The sequence below is a fragment of the Carex rostrata genome, chromosome 13 (assembly GCF_964058835.1).
Source record: "Carex rostrata chromosome 13, lpCarRost1.2, whole genome shotgun sequence".
NCBI classification, from domain to species: Eukaryota; Viridiplantae; Streptophyta; class Magnoliopsida; order Poales; family Cyperaceae; genus Carex; species Carex rostrata.
Genome location: NC_135930.1, coordinates 7,717,313 through 7,737,298, shown reverse-complemented (window position 1 = coordinate 7,737,298; position 19,986 = coordinate 7,717,313). Strand labels below are relative to the sequence as shown.

The following is a 19,986-nucleotide window of genomic DNA, read 5'->3' as shown; positions in this document are numbered from 1 at the left end:
CGAATCTTCAGACCACTTTTTAGAATGCACAAATTTCAACAGCACTTATTTTTTTATGCACGAATCTTTTAGAATCACAGCAGATTTATTTCCCCGTTTCTATTCCCCACAAAATGCCTTCTCCATCCCCTGCTGTGCGCACCGTCAACACCTACGCAGTAATTCCAAGGCCCAATCCCCAAGCGCCACGTCAGATTGACCTGAGCGCATGGGACACGGCCATGCTCTCTTTCAAGTTTCAACTATATCCAAAAGGGATCAATTCCTTGAAACGTTGATCCATCTTCTTCTCAAACCTGTCAATAGCCTGAGTGACGTCGCTTGTGGCTTGAGAAGAGGCCTCCACTGCTCCACGCCAATCGGTTGCCATTGTTGATTTTCCCCCGTCTTGATCGGTCTTGATTGGTCGTCTAGTCTGTCAGTTAGGTGCCACTTAATTCTCCCAGATGCAATCTTATTGCTCTGATACCACGTGTGACGACCTCGAGCTCAGACAGGATCAGTGAATACCAATTGGAAGAAAGAATACGAATTGGAATTAAGAAAAGATTTGATTCAATTGAACTGGTAAATTGGATACAACAGAAACTAGTAAAATAAGAACGATAAACAGAAAACGATTGGTAGAAACTAATACAATTCTTATTCAATTCTCAAAAACCCATCGGACCTCTTGCTGGAGCAAATCATCGAACAGCTGAGGAGTTCTCTAGAAGACGCGCTTTTCCACTTTTACCCCTTGTCAGGCCGAATTAGGGCGACCACTTGCGAGGGGGGCGGTGTTACGTGCCACGTGGAGGTGGGATGTGAGGGGGAGGGGGCGGAGTTTGTGCATGCTGTGACGGAGGGCATTGAGATCGCTGATGTGGTGGCAGCGGACGGTCAGGATTTACCCGAGGTTTTGAAAGAGTTTTTCCCTCTTGATCTGGCGGTCAATTTTGACGGGTGTTGCAATCCACTGCTTGCTATTCAGGTTAGTTGAGAAAATTTATAATCGGTAAAGGTAAAATGTTGAGTTCTTGTGGACATGACTTTTACTGCTCAATAGCTAAATTAAACACCAAAATGAAAAGAAAAAACATTTTATGGGTTGCATTTCTGTAAAAAAAAAAAAAAAAAAATCAAAATGCAACAATGGGTTGCAAGCATATTATTTAAGGTTCTGACTGCGGACTGGAATCTCAAGGGGCACAATTCTAGATCTCTAGTTATGCTTTTATAAATTTTCTTTTTTGAAGTTCAACAGGAAAAAGTTTCCGGCCAGGAGTGCATACTTTGTTTGATTTATAATTTGTAATGATGAAAATATATAGAGTGAAAATAACAATCATATAGCAATATTGCTGTGCCCCCATAAAAGAAGACACACTCTTTAAGTGAGAAACTTTTCTAAAAGCAGACATAATAATATGTCCAAAAAAATTGTGAACTTGCAGATAAATTTTTGCTGCATCTCTAATTTTTTACAAAATTGTGTAATTTTTATAAAATAATTTAGCCCTACCATGTGATGGCCTATTTTGAGTCTTAGAATCATTTAAACAAGTAGTACAGGTTACTGAGTTAATAGACGGAATTTTCATCGGTTGTGATTTCAACCACGCGATTGGCGATGGCACCTCTTTCTGGATGTTCTTCAATGCATGGGCAGAGATAGCACGTTGCAAAGCAACAGGGACGGAGGTCATGCTCTCCTGGCTTCCAGTTCATGCAAGGTGGTTCATAGGAGGCTATGGAGAACCCCCAATCAAGCTCTCTTACTCTTCTCCTACAGATTTTGTTGTACGGTTTGCTCCACCGCCTCTGAGAGAGCGGATGTTTCACTTCTCCAGTGAAACCCTTACAAAGCTGAAGGCTAGTGCGAACCAAGAATGTGGAAAAGGTACATCCTTAATTATTTGAGAAGATATATGGATATTATTCTTTGATTGAATCAATGCAATGATGGATTCTTTTATACATTTCCTAATTTTGGGGAAATTGACTTTCCAGTTGCTTTGATGTTTCTATATTTAAGAATATCATATGACCTAATGAGAAATTACGAAAGTGATAATATATATTTGATATAATTGTATTATTGGTTTCATTTAGACACAATATCTACTTTTCAAGCTTTGAGTGCGCTGATGTGGCGTTGCATCACACGTGCTCGACGATATCTTCCTGAACAGAAAACTAGTTGTCGTTTGGCAATCGAAAATCGATTGAGGTTACAACCCCTGCTCCCAGCAAACTATTTTGGCAACTCGATCTATGCTATTAGCACAACTACAACAGCGGGAGAGCTTCTAGAAAACAACCTCGGCTGGGCTGGGTGGCTGATACACCAAGCTGTTGCAAATTATACCGACTCTACCATCAAAGACGTGATGCACAAGTATATGGCAAATCCATTTGTGTACAATACACATATGTTTGACATACAAAGCATAATGATGGACAGTTCACCGCGATTCAACATGTATGGTTGTGATTTTGGTTGGGGCAAGGCAGTAGCGGTGCGTAGTGGCAGTGCGAATAAATATGATGGTAAGATTTCAGCATACCCAGGATGGGAAGGGGGTGGGAGCATTGATTTACAGGTGTGCTTGTTACCAGAATATATGTATGTGCTGGAGAGAGATGAAGAATTCTTGGCAGTAGTGTCTTCACCTGTTGAGTTGGGAGAATTATTAGGGACTTCTGGCCAATAAGTTCAGCTAATGGTGGCGGATTTCGTCTTTCTTGTTGAGTCGTTTCTTTGCCAGCCCTTCTGTTAAGAGAAATAAAAATAATTTACAATGTTCATTAACACGAGAAAATTTGGATTGCTAAGAATAAGGAGTGACATATATATTTTTTTTCATGTGTACTATTTATAATTATATACGTGATCAATGCAGCAGGGCGAAGTTGATTATCTAACTCTACAAAAAAGAAAATTCTGATGCTCTATAAATTCTGAAGCCACTTTGAACTGTTTGCCAGAAAACGGCTCTGATAGTTCCAATAAAAAAATATATATATAATAAAAAATAAAAGCTAACCAAGCATGATGTGCCGGGTGGTATTAACAATAGATATGCCAATTTTTTTTATTAATATCCAAAATTAAATAGAAAAATACAGAAATGTCCATGATTTTTTAGAATTTTTAAAAATGTCCAAACTACCGAGAATCTCAGCAGTTTACTTTCTTACGAACCATCAGGATTCTTGACAGTTCAGAAAGGAAGTGGACCGCCGAGAATCTCGACTGTTTGGACAATAATATTTTTTTATTTTTTAAGAGTTCTCAATAGCTAGCTATAACTACCCAATAACTGCGCTATAGCTTTTCCGGACCTCAAAACCTATAACACTATTAACCGCTTTTCTTTTATAATAATTCTAAATAGCTAGATATGGTTACGCTATAGCTTTTTCGGATCTTAAAAGCTATAATGCTATAATCACTATTTAGAACCTTAATTTTTTTTATATTGAGATTTGGTTCTTACTCTCTCGGTTGATGAGTACCTAAAAAATTGTCTATTAATCAAATACAATTTAGATTTTTTATGCAACGACATTTTTTTACAAGTACAACTCCTATGAAAACATTTTTATCTATCAAGTACAAGTTTCTGCTTATTGCCATTCTATTGAAATCAATTTTATAACTTATCGTGGGAGAACTTCCATCGGATCCGTATCTACCCATTGATACTCCTAAGGGTCTGTTCGGCAGCCCAATAGAGAATAAGAATGGGTATAAGAATCAAAAATTTTGAATTAGATTTTACTATTTATGTGGGAAAAATAAATTCAGTATCAGTAAATTTTTTTTTTCTCACGTGAACAATAACTTTCGGTATTACTGCCGAATAGGACCTAAGAGTGTGCTCTAGAGGAGAGGAGGGGTGACCGGATTGATCAAGTAAGTTTACGTGCTCCGGTAACTTAAATTTTGGAGGGTAGCTAAAGAAAAAAAAAAAAGTCGAAGAGAACCAAGACATAAAAATAAATATCATTCCCCTCTAATCTATACTCTGCAATTTAAAGGATAGTTCTCATTCTTATCCCTTCAATCTCCTTCTCTTCCATTCCTCTAAATCTAATTTTATAGTGCACACTCAAAGTATGTGGACTACATGCCTTCTCTTCCTTTCCTCTAAATCTAATTTTATAGAGCACACTCAAAGTATGTGGACTACATGAATTGACTATTCAAAATTTGAAAATCAAGATTGAATTAAAAGCATCCGCTGATCAGTACTTCAGAAACCCGCATGCAGGAAATAAATCTACTGTTGGAATAACAGGTTCATGTTATTATAATCCTAATTATTCAAAAAAAATTATGTGCGAGTTTTAATAAAGAAACTTTTTCATGCACAGATCTCAATGAAATTGAATAGTTGGAAACTTGAAATCGGAATAACAGAAACCAGATATTCCGTTGGAATAACAGCAGATTTATTTCCCCGGCCGCCCGCATTGGAGCTCAATTTCGTTGCACTTACCTCGATATTTGTGTGGTCAATCAAAGTTTCTCGTTGAACTTTTTTTTGTACAAATTATGGATGCCATTTTTAACAACATTCAAGTATTCCAGGAGTCCACGAGTTTAGAAAGTTTAATAGTATATATATTTCCTACTTGTTCAGTGACCAGCCACAATTCCAGGAAACCGTGGGTCTTTCTTAATTTACAATAAAACCGAGGTCCGAGGTTGCTTTATGCATATAGTAATCTCCTATGTTGTATGGATACATGCACGGATATCGTATCGGATACAATACGAATGCAGTGATACGGTAATTTTTAAAAATCAAAGATATAATATGTCTATTATATATTTTATTTTTTTATTATATTAATTATATTATTAATTCAAAACATGTATTATCTGAGAATTTTGTGCAAATATGAAAACAACTGATTTATCTGGTAATTTCCCCGGCCGCCAGCGATACGGTAGCATGAGAATTTTTAATATGGAAATGAGAATTTCAATTTGTCAAAATCAAAGTTATTTAATCCATAGAAAATTTGTAAATATAGGTGTTCGGCAATAGCATGAGAAATTTGTTAGGATGTTTGTTTGTTTTTCTTTTTATAGAAGATATAATAATAATATTAAACTATATTAAGTGTATTAATACTAATCACTGATTATGATCAATATAATTGTATATATCAGATTCTAAAAAAGTTTAAATGAGTGTATTGACTATACAATGCAAAGTGATATCAGAGTGAACTGACCACACACTGCAAAGTGATAAATGAGTGAATTGACCACACACTGAAAAGTGATATCAGAGCGAACTGACCACACACTGTAAAATGATAAATGAGTGAACTGACCACACACTGTAAAATGATAAATGAGTGAACTGACCACACACTGAAAAGTCATATCATGATTGACCATACACTATAGAGTGACAAAAGAGTGATCATGACCATTTTTTTTTTTAAAATCTAAATTGTTTAGTACTTTGATAGATTGAAGCTGCTTAATATTACGTGCAAATTAAAACGTCATAATTTTTTTTAACATTTCAGATCATTTTCATTATTTTTTTTGATTGGGAGTAAATTGTTGTTTTTAAATATTTGAATATCTAAAAAAAATTTAGTATATGGACTACAAGAATTGACTTTTCAAAATTTGAAAAATCAAGATTGGATTAGAAGCATTCACATGTCGGTACTTTACAAACACACGTGCGGTTAATTTAAGTTTCTCCTGCGTTGAACTTTCCTTTGTCCAAATTATGCATGTCAATGTTAACAACAACATTCAACCAACTAGATGAGGAGCAAAAGAGGACTACCCGAGTAATAGTTATGAAAGTTCAACAGAATATTTATTTCCTACGTATGTAATGGCTAGCCAACCGCAATTCCAAGAAACCTAGTCGAAATAGACGGAAGAGTGACGCTATGGTACTTCGCAATGCACGATCATTTTATATATTGAATTTATATCTCTGTTTTTAAATCTCAAATAATAAATTCAAACTGCTTAATATTATTATCATATAAAAATATACTTAAAATCAAATTTTATATATTTTTTAAAATTTTTCTACTATCCTCTTTGGTAGATAGAAAATCACTACTTTTAAATGGTCCACAACTTTTAAATCAAGTGATTTTTTAATTATATCAAAAATAACAAAAAGTTTCCAAAAAAAATAAATATAAAATTTGATCTCCAAGTATACTCTTATATGATAATAATATTGAGTAATTTGGATCAATTATTTGAACTTTAAAGACAAAAATATAAATCTAATTCACAAAACTATCAGTGCATTGCAAAGTACCATAGCCTCACTCTAGTGTATTGAAATTGATTGGCCAGTTCAGAACCTAACTAGACCACCCGTGGTTCGGACCCGAACTACTCCGGACCATGCTTCAAATCTGGACCGGACTAGACCGTGGCTAGAAATGGGTCTAGCAAGAGTTTGGGTCGAATTTTTTCCTTAGAACCGTGTAGAACAGGATCAGACTAACCCATGGAACTGTGTAGAACCGGACCGAATCAAATCCGAACCGCACCGTGTAGAACCGGACCAAAATCGCTATACCCGGATCGCACCTCACTGGAATTTTAGCTTTTCTGACCTCTGTTAATTAATTAATCGTTAAAATTATACCAATTTGTAATATTTTGTATAGATAAATTATCTTATTTGTAAACTAGACTTCCATACCTTTATTTTGATATAAAAACACAAAAGTCTATGTAGTCATTTTTTCTAAATTGAATTTTGAATCTGGTCAAAATTGAGACTGCTCATTGAAATTTCAGCTTTCCTAATTTCTGACTTTTGTCAATTAATCATTAAAAATGTAACAATCTGTAATATTTTTGTAGAGAGAAATTATATTATCTGAAAGCTAGACTTACATACCTTTATTTTGATATAAATAATACAAAAATCCATGTAGTCATTCTTTTTAAATTGAATTTTGAATGAGGTCAAAAACTCAGATTGCTCACTGGAATTTTAGCTTTTCTAATTTCTTATTTCTGTCAATTAATTGTTAAAACAGTACTAATTTGTAATATTTTTGTATGGAGAAATTATATTATCTAGAAACTAGACTTTCATACCTTAATTTTAATCTAAAGAACAAAAACAAAAATTCATATAGCCATTTTCTCCAAATTAAATTTTAAATATGATAAAAAACTGAGACTGCTCATTGAAATTTTAACTTTGTTCCAGTTAGATTTATTTTTATGTTAGATTTCTAGAGTAATTTAAATTGAATTTTTATGTTAGATTTACTTTTATGGTAAAATTTATGTTAATTTTATGTTACTTTTAATATGTAGAAGTTAGAAATTACATCTTTCATCGTGAACAAACATTGGATGAATTTGTTATAATCCTCCACAATGATTTATTCGATTTTTAACAATTTAACCTTTTTTATTTAAAAAAGACAGATCCATGGATCTGTAGAACCGAATTAGAATCAAACTGGATCTTGGACCGGATCGGACTGTGTGAATCTGGATCATAGTCTTAGTACGGGTTTGGACCAACCATTTTTAGTAGGACCCGCTGAATTAGAACCGTATAGATCTTCGAACCCGTAAGAACCGTGAACTGTACGAAACCGTAGACCGGTCGAGTCCGGACCAGATCGTTTGCACTACACTGCCTCACTCTAGACGGAAATAGAAAATTAAGCAGTGGGGCCCGTGGGCCTTTCATAATTTACAATGAAACGGAGGTCCGAGGTTGCTTTATGCAAAAAGTAATCTCTGATTTATAAGTTTCTAACCATTTCAATGAGATAACCAATTGGAATTTCTCTCCTCTTGGCACTATAAATACAGATCCCCACCATCGCACCAGCTTACCAGTTCCCAATAAACCAGTGTTCTCCGCTTTCATTCACATACAAAATGCCTTCTCCATCCCCCGCTGTGCGCACCGTCAGAACCTACGCAGTAACTCCAAGGCCCAATATCCAAGCGCCACGTCAGCTACACCTCAGTGCATGGGACACAACCATGCTTTCTGCCCACTACATCCAAAAGGGCCTCCTGTTCAAAAACCCATCCGACCTCTCGGTGGAGCAAATCATTGAACGGCTCAGGAGTTCTCTAGAGGAAGTACTTTTCCATTTCTACCCCTTGTCAGGCCGAATCAGGGCGGCCACGTGCGAGGGTGGTGGTGTCACTTGCCACGTGGAGGTGGGATGCGAGGGGGAGGGGGCGGAGTTTGTGCACGCCGTGGCGGATGGCATTGGCATCACTGATGTGCTGGCAGCGGACGGTCAGGATTTACCCGTGTTTTTGAAAGAGTTTTTTCCACTTGACCTGGCGGTCAATTTTGACGGGTCTACCAATCCACTCCTCGCTGTTCAGGTCAGTTGAGACATGATAGTACATTTAATCGGAAAGGGTAAAATGTTGTGTCATTGTTTACATTACTTTTACTGCTACTAAATTGGTAAAAGCCTATAAGTAAACACTAAAATGAAAAGAAAAAACATTTTATTGGTTGCATTTTTGGAGATGTGCAAGTTAGTCCAAGTGGCTTGCTTGCACATACTATATAACGGGCTCATTGGCAATTCTAGATCCCAAATAAATTTTCTTTTTTGATGTTTAACCGAGTAAATTTAATTCACACAGAAGAACATATACACTTTGTCTAATTTGGATTTTTCATTTATAAATTTGATACTGAAAAATAATATATACTTGTAATATAACAATGTAATTTACTGCCCAGAAAACAAGTTTTACACACTCAATTGAAAGGAGAATTTTTTGCAAAGAAGATATAATATGTTAAAAAACAAAATGTACATGCATCTCTCTTCCTTCAGAAAGTTTTCCATCCAAGACTTGATAATTTTGTATAATTTTTTGTCTGTGTATGTATGTTATGGTCAATTTTGAGATTGATAGTTCAAATCATTTAAACATGTACAGGTTACAGAGCTAATAGATGGAATCTTCATTGGTTGTGCTTTCAACCACACGATTGGTGATGGTACCTCTTTTTGGATGTTCTTCAATGGATGGGCAGAGATAGCCCGATGCAAAGCTGGTGGAAAAAAGGTTGTGCTTTCCCAACTTCCAGTTCATGACAAGTGGTTCGTAGGAGGCTATGGAGAACCCCCTATCAAGCTCCCCAATTCTTCTCCAGCTGAATTTGTGGTACGATTTTCTCCGCCACCTCTTAGAGAGCGGATGTTTCACTTCTCGAGTGAAACCCTTTCAAAGCTAAAGGCGAGAGCAAACCAAGAATGTGGAAAAGGTACGTCCTTAATTTGAAAGATTTATGGATGGTATTTTTTAGTTAAATCAATGTATATATCATATATGTATTCTTTGTTACATTTTCTAATTTTGAAGAAATAGACTTCCAAAATTAGCTTTACTGTTTAAAAACTACATACTCTCTATATCTTAGATAAATCCTTATAACTTGGGTTGAGTGTAACCTTCATAGGCTCAAGGCTGGGATTGGTCTTTAGTTCTAATCCAATGTGATCATGCACCTTCTGCCACTCTAACACAGTAACAGATCATATGGCCATGCTGATGAACAATTACATAAGCGTTAATTGTATATTATATGTTTTATTTAGGTACAATATCCACTTTTCAAGCTTTGAGTGCACTGATGTGGCGTTGCATCATACGTGCTCGACGCTTCCTTCCTGACCAGAAAACAAGTTGTAGTTTGGCAATCCAAAATCGAGCAAGGTTACAACCCCCACTCCCAGCAAACTATTTTGGCAACTCAGTCTATGCTGTTAGAACAACTACAACAGCAGGAGAACTTTTAGAAAACAACCTTGGCTGGGCTGCATGGCTGGCACACCAAGCTGTTGCTAATTATACCGACTCTACCATCAGAGACGTAATGCATAAATATCTGGAAAATCCATTTGTGGTAAACTTGCACATGGTTGATATACATGGCATAATGATGGGCAGTTCACCGCGGTTTGACATGTATGGTTGTGATTTTGGTTGGGGCAAGGCAGTGGCAGTACGTAGCGGTAGTGCAAATAAGTTTGATGGGAAGGTTTCGGCATTTCCAGGATGGGAAGGGGGTGGGAGCATTGATTTGGAGGTGTGCTTATTACCAGAGTACATGTCTGCGCTGGAGAGAGATGAAGAATTCTTGGCGGTGGTGTCTCCGCCAGTTGAGTTGGAAGTATTATTAGGATTTAGGGCCGTCTAGTGTACAAGTTCATCAGCTAATGGTGGCTATACTTCGTTTTGTTTTGTAGTATCTTTATTGTAAAAGATTTTTTGTGTGGAGCAATAAAAATAGTTTAAAATGTTCTTATTTATTAATATGAGGGAAATTTGGATCGTGAGGAAGTGTCAACTGCTCTTCCTTTGTACTATTTAGACAGTATATTATACACGGGAACAATGTACGTATATAGACAGCAAAATGGTGACCATTGAACTAAACAGTAAAAAAAATAAAAAATCAGATGTAGACTAGATAGTTTAATAGGACAAGGGAGGTGCTATTAATTAAATTGATCATATCATTTGACAACCAAATTATTTGAGCATTAATAATATTTCTAAAATCAATTCAAAAGTCTTAAAATTTTGGTTAAAATGAAGGGACCGATCTGTAAAATGTTCCTTCACTGGCTGTCAGACGGAGATTTTTTTTTTTATTTATTTAGCACTTGCTGTCTTGATTTTGTTTTCTTCTTTCTTTCTTTATAAACGAGTTCACCATCATGAGCTACATTGTATCTCACTTTACTTGTTACAAACTTTTGTAACCTTTTCTTAATATCAATCAAATGAGAGCGAGACTCTTATTTTTTCTCAAAAAAAAAAAAGTCTTAAAAATTCATGGAATTAATTTACAAGTGCGTTGTTGGATATATAACACGGTAATGTTGAGCGCTGAGAGAATGGTGCCATGGTAGTCCTGCCGGTAGGTCCCCTTTGTCAAACATATACCGCACGAGCTCTGCAATGAACAACGCCACTTGATATTTGAGCTTTACTTTTTGTTATATTAACGGGCTTTATTTTTGGGCTTGAAGTCTAATACGAGATGAGCACGGCTTTTGAATGAGTGGATTTCAAGTGTCTTTAGGTTTGATTTCAATTCTAAATACTGAGCTCAAAACTGTCCAACTTGGGCTCCAAATGACATGGGAAAAGGAGTTTGGCAAGATGATTGTGAAGATCAATTCTGCATAAATTTTTCAACTTTTACAGAGTGAAAGAGAAAAAACTGAAAACAACACTTTGGAGCAAATACGAGTTCTGCTGGCCAAAGATTGAGAGGTGAAGATCATGTGAACCGAGAGAAAATGGAATAGTTGTGCTGATCTATAAGAAAACAATGCACGTTCAAGTGACATTATTTTTAAATCCTTGAATTTTATTTCTCATTTTATAAATAATTTGTATTGTGCGGATGTATTAGGTGCAAATTGTAAGAATTTGTTTAATTATGTAAAATGAGAGGTATGTTTCTCTGATGGCTATGCCGAAGGAGGGGTGTGCTTTATTCCTTTGTTTGAAATTAAAAAGAAAAAAAAAACTGTCTATAGGTTGGATATTTTATTTACCGTTTCATTTCATTTTATTTTAGAAATCTGTGTTTAGATTGGATATCAGAAGCTTTTTTGGGTGTTTTTGGTTTGTATTGATGATATTTAAATTTCAGTATACCAGATAACAACTCTTGTACAACCCTGCCTTTTTTTATACGCTTTTGGTGCAAGCATTTTCCCTGTGCAATTTGATGTGATTTGATGTAACATTGAGAGCTGCAGAATTTAACGAGACATACAAATCGAGTACTGCAGATAGTTTCATTTCACTGGCTTTGAAGATTTTGTATGGTTGTGCTTTTCAGCTTTTCAGTTTTTCAGTTTCCTTGAATTGTTATTGTTACTGTTACATGTATTTAGTGGTTTAATGGGCGGGCGGGTACGGATACGTCTCGCGTACGGGTATGACGGGTACTAGGGTATACGGGTACGGGTATGTCGGGTATTTTTTTCAAAAACCATACCCTACCCGTCCTATACCCGTACCCGTTGTACCCTTGACGGGTAGGGCGGTCCGGGTACGGGTATTTTTTTTTTTTTTTTGCTGTTTTTTTCTGGTTTTTTTGTTTCAGTTTTTTTGTTGGTTTTTTTTTTGCTGTTTTTTTTCTGGTTTTTTTGTTTCTGTTTTTTTGTTGGTTTGTTTTTTTTTTGCTGTTTTTCTTTTCTGGTTTTTTTGTTTCTGTTTTTTGTTGGTTTTTTTTGCTGTTTTTTTCGGTTTTTTTTTGCTGTTTTTTTTCTTTTTTTTTCTGTTTTTTTGTTGCTTTATTTTTTTTTTTTTTTTTTTTAACAGTGTCGTATAAATGTTATTACGTGTTTATAATTCGACTTTTAAAATATGAATAATTCAATATCAAATAGTGTGTATATATATACATAAAATTATCAAGTCACATCTCTATAATTCCTAAATAAATAAAATTTATAACTTATTATATATATAAATTATTCTTGCCAAAATTTGTATGTTTATTCGGCTAAGTACAAATGTATTTATTTATTTCTTTACACGAGTCATGTTATTTTATTTTCAAATTCTCATTCTATTTATATAGTTTCATAATTTATTTATATCTCGAAATTTTTAGTTTATATTTTAAATTGATAATATATTTTCTAAACGTTCATTTATTTTCAATATGTTAAATAAAATATAAATTAAGCCAATATATTGATATGCATATATCAACATTATTACTTAGGTGATCTATCATTAAATTTTACAAAGGAATGCACCTTCTATTAGTTGTACTTGTACCCAATATATTGATATGCATCTATGCAAGCTTGTTAGTTGAATACCATTTTTTAAGCAAAGTTCACTTGAAGTGCTCAACACTTGATATGGTTTAAATTTATAATTTATTGAAAAAAAAAAACACATTGTTTCATTTCACACTTCCTAGTTAAGGAAGTGATATATTGTAAATAACCAAATCTATTTGGCAAATGATAACAATGTAATAGAGATTAAGAAATATTATTGAAAACAATGTAAAATTAAAAGCAAATTGTTGCTGTCAAGATTCTCTGTTAAACAATTTAATATGTTGCAATAATAATAATATATAGTTAGCATTTTGAATACAAGGTCGAATAATTTAATGGACCTTGATTACTCAAAGAATCTTAATTAATTGCAATAAGAATTCTGTCAGAGACCAGAGACTTCACTTGATCAGAACAATCTAATTCTTAATTCTTCTAACAGGCTGCCAGAGACCAGAGACTTAACTAGAAATGATTAACAAATAATTAAAATTTGGGGGGAATGAAATTTGAACTTAAAAAAAAAAAAAAATTGTCAACTCAAATCTGTTACGGGTGGGGCACGGGCACAACAGGTGGGGGGGGGGGGGGGAAACCGGATTCAATTTTTTTCAAAAAAATTTGAAATTACTGTAGCATCACAGGCACAACGGGCACGGGTACACGTGTTCAGTAAAAAAGTTGCTACTTTAGAGCATCTACATCCCTGAAACTGTTAGAGTTTCTAATCTGACGTGGCAGTTTCTAATCCAGTTTCAGGGATGTGGGAGAGTTTCTTATTTAGAAACTATGTAGGAAAGTTTCTTATTAAGAAACTGTTTATAAACTCTATGTTAGCCAAATGATTGGCTCAAATTGTTTCTCATTTTTTAATTTGTTGCTGACGTGGCTTAATAGAAACTCTAAAATGAGTTTCAGAGATGTGAGAGTTAGAAACTTTAAAGACCATAATTTCTAAAAAGTAGTTAACAGTTATTTAGAAATCATTTTAAGTTTTAGGGGTGTAGATGCTCTTAGTGCTATATAGCATGTTTGCCGTGTCAAATGGGATTACTGTTTTCTCAAAATTTTCAATTCCACAGTATCTAAAAAAATTAATTGTTCGTACCCCCGAATGGACTATTTACTGATAAATTTTACATAGCTCAAGTAATTTGGGTGCATGGTCAAAAAACGAGGTTCATCAAGTAATACTTTTCTTTGATATGAACCCTCCAATTTATGGAGGCAGGAAGTTTACCAATTGATATTTGGATAGGTTCATCAAATAATACTTTTCTTTGATTTTTTTCAGAAAACAAATTAATAAGAGCTAATAACCGTTGCCTAGGCATTTTTTTTTCCACCTCAGCAAGTGAAGTTGTGCCCTTTATAAATAAATAAAGTGTGAGCTTTCTAATTTGTAATTAACATCCATATATCAAATAATTGAGATCCATATCTTAATTTGTGAATAAAAGAAGAGTACATAGAATTAGACAAAATATAATGAATTGGAATTCAATGACAATGTATGAATTTATCAAATTTGAGAACCATAAAAATTAATTTACAGTTTCAATCTGACTTTACAACGTGATTTGCAATATATATTTATATCGTGCAAAATAGAAAATGGTAAAATTAAAAGAAAATTTTGTTATTCATCAAATAATGTGAAATCTACGACGTTCTACGCTTCCGCTATTCAATTTTATGTTCAACATAGATGGTCTTGTGATAGTTAATGATGGTTTTCCTCGGTTCTAACAAACCTATCTATTTTTTTTATTCAAAATAACTTAAACATCATGACATAAATTATAAATTTTATTCTATTAAAAAGAAATCTCATATCATGGAATAAACTATTTATCATTTTCTATTTAAAAACCAGATCAATTTGGACCTTGAAAAAGTTTATCTTTAGAATTAATTTTCAATCAGACATTTAGTATAAAAACCTATGTAGCATATTGTGTGCTATAGCGCGTAGCGTGTAATGCAGATAGCGAACCGCTATTACTGTTATAGCGGTCGTAACTGAAATAACACACTTTTATTCCATAGCTTACTGTTCAAGATCTAAAACGCTATAACACCGCTATTACATCACTATAGCGTGCTATTTACAGCACTGTTCTTTTTTTTTTTAAAGATTTTTCTAGCTCGGTTTTGAAAGAGACTATTGAAATTGTTAAGACAGTCATTGTCTCTGCATAGACACCTTTGTAGAAAAAAAAATATATTGTCTCTACATAGACACCTTTGTAGAAAAAAAAATATATTAGGTTAAACATTGAATACATCAAAACCTAACACATGCACTGGAGCTCAATTTCGTCGAACTTTCCTTTGTATTGTCAATCAAATCATTACATCGGCACAAAAGTAATTTTTAAAAGATGTAATGGTTTGAATGACAATACAGAGTAATGTTTAAACAATAACATCTGAGTTTCTCGTTGAACTTTCTTTCGTACCAATTATGCATGTGAATCTTATCAACATTCAACCAAATATTAGACAATTTGATAGCTTCTACAGTTCTATTCGATTTACCCTCAAATAAACAAAAAAGGAGTACAACAGTAAAAATTTTGCTTTCTAAAAAAAATAAGGATCTAAATAGCGTTTATAGCGGTATAGCGGGGAAACAAAAAAAAAAGCTTTAGCGAATAGCGGAGCTATAGCAAAAGCTATTATAAATAGCGTTTTTTTTATTTCAAAAATTATATTTTATATTTCTACTAATAGTAAAAATATCTCATCAAGAAAAAAAATACCAAATTAATTAAGAAGTTCTAATATTCATATTGAACCAATACAAAGTTCAAATTGTCATTCAAAATATCTCTAATTCAAAAACTATCGATATATTTTATATTAAAAATATACCACTGCCATATATTAATGCATGATACAAAATTTAATTGATATAGCGGTATAGCCCGCACATGTTCCATTGTATTGATATAGCTTGATAAAGTAAAAAAAAAGCCTATCTGGACATTAAGGCCCATTAAAATTGCAAAATCATAACCCCGTGTAGCATAGCGGACCACTATTACCGCTATAGCGGCCGTAGCTTGATTAGCGCAGTTTTACCCCGTAGCTTAGCTTTCTAGGTCCAAAACCGCTATAGCTAGCTATTTAGAAGCTTGAAAAAAAGTAAAAATTTAATTTTTTTTTCTTAACATATACATCTAGAGTGGAAAAAATAGTACAGCAGAGTCGGCTCCGTTACGAAACAGTACGGTTGCATTACGTCATGGTACAGTACGCGTGTCAGTTACGTGTCGTGGCTCGCATGTTCCGTACTGTGACTATTCGCGTACTATGACTATCTTTTGAAATTTTGGTATGATACGGCACGTCACGTGAAAAATCTAGTCACGACACGTAGTCATGCGAGTCACATGTAATTAGGACCATTAAATATTGATTAAATGGTAAATTTTAAATAAACTAACTTAAAATTATGATTAAATAGTCATGCGTAACACGTTTGGTCACGACACGTTTGGGTACAATTCACGTGCCGTGACACTCCTTAATATTTTAGTCACGGCACGTAAAAATTAACTTAATCAGAGCACAACATAATACTAAAATCAAAACATGTTAATTACAGCAGGGGACCACTTTTTTCCAATCTATTGTATACCTACTTATTTAGTGACCGGAAATAAATCTTCTACGATCCTAAAGGGATTGTAGGGTTCTATGATTCTACATCCAATCTTTTATTTGTTTTGAGATTCGTGCATAAAAACAACTTTTATAAAGATTTGTGTAACTCAAAAAATGAAAGGTTGAATTTCGAATCATAGTACCCTACAATCCCATAGGATCGTAGCAGATTTATTTCCGTAGTGGCCACTGTCCAACCACAATTCCAAAAAACCTGGCCTGTTTGACCAGAAGTAAAAAAGAAATAAGCAGTGGGGCCTGCGGGCCTTTAGTAATTTATTATAAAAAAAACGAGGTTGGTTTATGCAGAAAGATGTTGACCATTTCAATCAAGAGACCGAATCGTCTGCCTCGGGGGCAGGAAATTCCTACCCCCAGAGTCTCTGCGGATGGGATTCATTTAAAAACAATAACAATAATTAAACTCTTAAACAGTAACCGGTCTCACTCCGTAGAGATTCTGGGGGCAGGAATTTCCTGACCCCCGGAGGCAGACGATTTGGTTTTTTCAATCAAACCATTTCAAAATGTTGACCAATTAGAAATTTGGAATTTCTCTCCTCTTGGCACTCTATAAATATAGATCCACACTTGTGAGTTGAGAGGGACACGAGCTGAGTACCACACCATCGCACCAGCTACCAATTCCCAGAAATTCTTCTCCGTTTCCATTCCGCACAAAATGCCTTCTCCATCCCCTGCTGTGCGCACCGTCAAAACCTACGCAGTAACTCCAAGGCCCAATCCCCAAGCACCACGTCAGCTACACCTCAGCGCATGGGACACGGCCATGCTTTCTGTCCACTACATCCAAAAGGGCCTCCTGTTCAAAAACCCATCCGACCTCTCGGTCGAGCAAATCATCGAACGGCTGAGGAGTTCTCTAGAGGAGGCACTTTTCCACTACTACCCGTTGTCAGGCCGGATTAGGGCGGTCACGTGCGCGGAGGGTGGTGTCACTAGCCACGTGGAGGTGGGATGTGAAGGGGAGGGAGCGGAGTTTGTGCACGCCGTGGCAGATGGCATTGCGATCGCTGATGTGGTGGGAGCGGACGGTCAGGATCTACCTGAGTTTTTGAAAAAGTTTTTCCCACTTGACCTGGCGGTCAATTTTGACGGGTCTACCAATCCACTTGTCGCTGTTCAGGTCAGTTGATAATAATTTTAATCGGAAAAGGTAAAGTGTTGCGTCATTGCCTCCGTTCTTAACCTGACTCATTGTCTATTTAACTTCTATTACTCAAAAGCTAAAGTAAACACTAAACACCAAAATGAAGAGAACTAGAGAAGAAACATTTATTGGTTGCATTTCTGGAGACTGGAATCAGTCCTCCACTCTAGGGAAAAAAATTAAAATGCAACAACTGGCTTGCACGCATATTATATAAGTTGCTAATTTTAATGTTAAGAGGCAGAACGCACAATTCTTTTTTCCCTAATTATTCTTTTAAATTTTCTTTTGAAGTTTACCGAGTTTCACACACGCATGCATACTTTGTTCGATTTGTAATTTGGTTTTGACAAAAAATTATATACTGTAATACAAGTATACAACAATGATATAACACCATTGCTGCCCCGGAAAAGAAGTATTACACACACTTAAAAGGAAAAACACTTTACAAAGCGGATAAATATGTCCCAAAAAATGTTGAATATCGTCTAAGTCGAGACTCGAGACAGCTTTCCCTCTTAGGCTTGGTCATTTTTATATTTTTTTTCTAGCACATGCATGCCATGGTCAATTTTGATGGTTAGAATTATTTAAAAAGTACAGGCTACAGTGCTAATAGATGGAATCTTCATCGGTTGCAATTTCAACCACGTGATCGGCGACGGCACCTCTTACTGGATGTTCTTCAATGCATGGGCCGAGGTAGCCCGATGCAAAGCAGCAGGAAAGGAGGTCGTGCTATCCCAGCCTCCGGTCCATGACAAGTGGTTCATAGGAGGCTATGGAGAACCTCCTATCAAGCTCCCCTACTCTTCTCCTGCCGAATTTGTTGTACGATTTACTCCACCGCCTCTTAGGGAGCGGATATTTCACTTCTCGAGTGAAAGTCTTGCAAAGTTGAAGGCGAGAGCGAACCGAGAATGTGATAAAGGTACGTCCTGACTATTTAATTGGGAGAACTTGTGCATGTTATTCTTTGGGCAAATCAGTGTGTGTTCTTTCTTACATTTCCTAATTTGTGGAAATTGACTTCCAAGATACTTTAATGTGCTTAAGAACATATATTTAAGAGGATCAAATAACCGTGCTAATGAAGAATTACAAAAACATTCATAAATATTTGATTTAATTAATTATACACTATGTCTTTCATTTAGGTGTTATATCTACTTTTCAAGCTTTGAGTGCACTGATGTGGCGATGCATCATACGTGCTCGACGCTACCCTCCTGACCAGAAAACAAATTGTCGCTTAGCAATCCAAAACCGAGCAAGGTTACAACCGCCGCTCTCGGCAAACTATTTTGGGAACTCTATTTATGCTGCTAGTACAACTACAACTGCAGGAGAGCTTCTTAACAACAACCTTGGCTGGGCTGCATGGCTGGCACACCAAGTCGTTGCTAATCATAGTGACTCTGCCATCAGAGACATGGTGCATAAGTACATGGCAAATCCAATTGTGTACAACTTGCATATGTTTGACATACATAGCATAATGATGGGCAGTTCACCGCGGTTTGACATGTATGGTTGTGATTTTGGTTGGGGCAAGGCTGTAGCGGCACGTAGCGGCAGTGCAAATAAGTTTGATGGTAAGGTTTCGGCTTACCCGGGATGGGAAGGTGGCGGGAGCGTTGATTTGGAGGTGTGCTTGTTACCAGAATACATGTCTGCGCTGGAGAAAGATGAAGAATTTTTGGCTGTGGTGTCTCCGCCAGTTGAATTGGGGGTATTGTTGGAGACGTCTAGCAAATAAGTTCAGCTAATGCCTAATGGTGATTGGATTCCTTTTTATTTTGTTGTTTTTTTTTCTTAACTTATTTTCTTGTGAGGAGAAATAAAAGTAGTTTAAAATATTCGTATTGATTAACATGTGGATTGATGAAGAAATGACATTAGTTCTTTCTTTATTCTGTATTATTTTGGCAGTATTATATGCGTGATGGAAGCAGGACGAAATTATGATCAGTTGACTATACAACATAACATAAAAGTTATTTTCAGACGTAGACGAATGAATAAAATAATAATTAAACTAATCTAATATTTGAATAAAAATTATATTACATTTAATATTTAAACTAATATTATATTGCATTTAAATTAATATTTTTAATACTAATATAATATTTAATTTAATACTCATCTAATCTAATATAATCTTATATTATATTATTTAATATAATATTTTATTTAATAGTTAATACCAATCTATTATATTTATTTAATACCAATTAATATTTAAACTAATATTATATTATATTTAATCTAATATTTTATTTAATATTAATCTAATTTGATGTTATATT

The 19,986-nt window shown here is 34.9% G+C and overlaps 3 protein-coding genes across 3 annotated transcripts; all 3 read left to right on the top strand.

The window, feature by feature from the left end:
• Positions 1 to 649: 649 nt before the first annotated feature.
• Positions 650 to 2,902, top strand: LOC144564366 (putative acetyltransferase At3g50280; the record flags this gene model as incomplete). The annotated part of the gene is made up of 3 exons (XM_078313972.1): positions 650 to 973; positions 1,555 to 1,882; positions 2,095 to 2,902. Coding segments are annotated over 3 exons (1,254 nt in total), but the record flags the coding sequence as incomplete, so codon positions are not given.
• A 4,875-nt stretch (positions 2,903 to 7,777) lies between these two features.
• On the top strand, positions 7,778 to 10,228 carry LOC144564163 (putative acetyltransferase At3g50280). Its single transcript, XM_078313702.1, has 3 exons — positions 7,778 to 8,368; positions 8,942 to 9,269; positions 9,604 to 10,228. The coding sequence occupies exons 1-3, from the start codon at positions 7,904 to 7,906 to the stop codon at positions 10,203 to 10,205; spliced, it is 1,395 nt and encodes a 464-aa protein (XP_078169828.1). The 5' UTR covers positions 7,778 to 7,903; the 3' UTR covers positions 10,206 to 10,228.
• Positions 10,229 to 17,011: 6,783 nt separating this feature from the next.
• On the top strand, positions 17,012 to 19,628 carry LOC144564162 (putative acetyltransferase At3g50280). The gene is made up of 3 exons (XM_078313700.1): positions 17,012 to 17,647; positions 18,278 to 18,605; positions 18,832 to 19,628. The coding sequence occupies exons 1-3, from the start codon at positions 17,183 to 17,185 to the stop codon at positions 19,431 to 19,433; spliced, it is 1,395 nt and encodes a 464-aa protein (XP_078169826.1). The 5' UTR covers positions 17,012 to 17,182; the 3' UTR covers positions 19,434 to 19,628.
• The last annotated feature ends 358 nt before the right edge of the window (positions 19,629 to 19,986 follow it).

Coding starts and splice junctions, on each gene's coding strand:
- LOC144564162 (XM_078313700.1), top strand. CDS start 17,183: ATGCCTTCTCCATCCCCTGCTGTGCGCACCGTCAAAACCTACGCAGTA. Junction 17,648..18,277: donor ATCCACTTGTCGCTGTTCAG/GTCAGTTGATAA, acceptor TAAAAAGTACAG/GCTACAGTGCTAATAGATGG. Junction 18,606..18,831: donor GAACCGAGAATGTGATAAAG/GTACGTCCTGAC, acceptor TCTTTCATTTAG/GTGTTATATCTACTTTTCAA.
- LOC144564163 (XM_078313702.1), top strand. CDS start 7,904: ATGCCTTCTCCATCCCCCGCTGTGCGCACCGTCAGAACCTACGCAGTA. Junction 8,369..8,941: donor ATCCACTCCTCGCTGTTCAG/GTCAGTTGAGAC, acceptor AAACATGTACAG/GTTACAGAGCTAATAGATGG. Junction 9,270..9,603: donor AAACCAAGAATGTGGAAAAG/GTACGTCCTTAA, acceptor TGTTTTATTTAG/GTACAATATCCACTTTTCAA.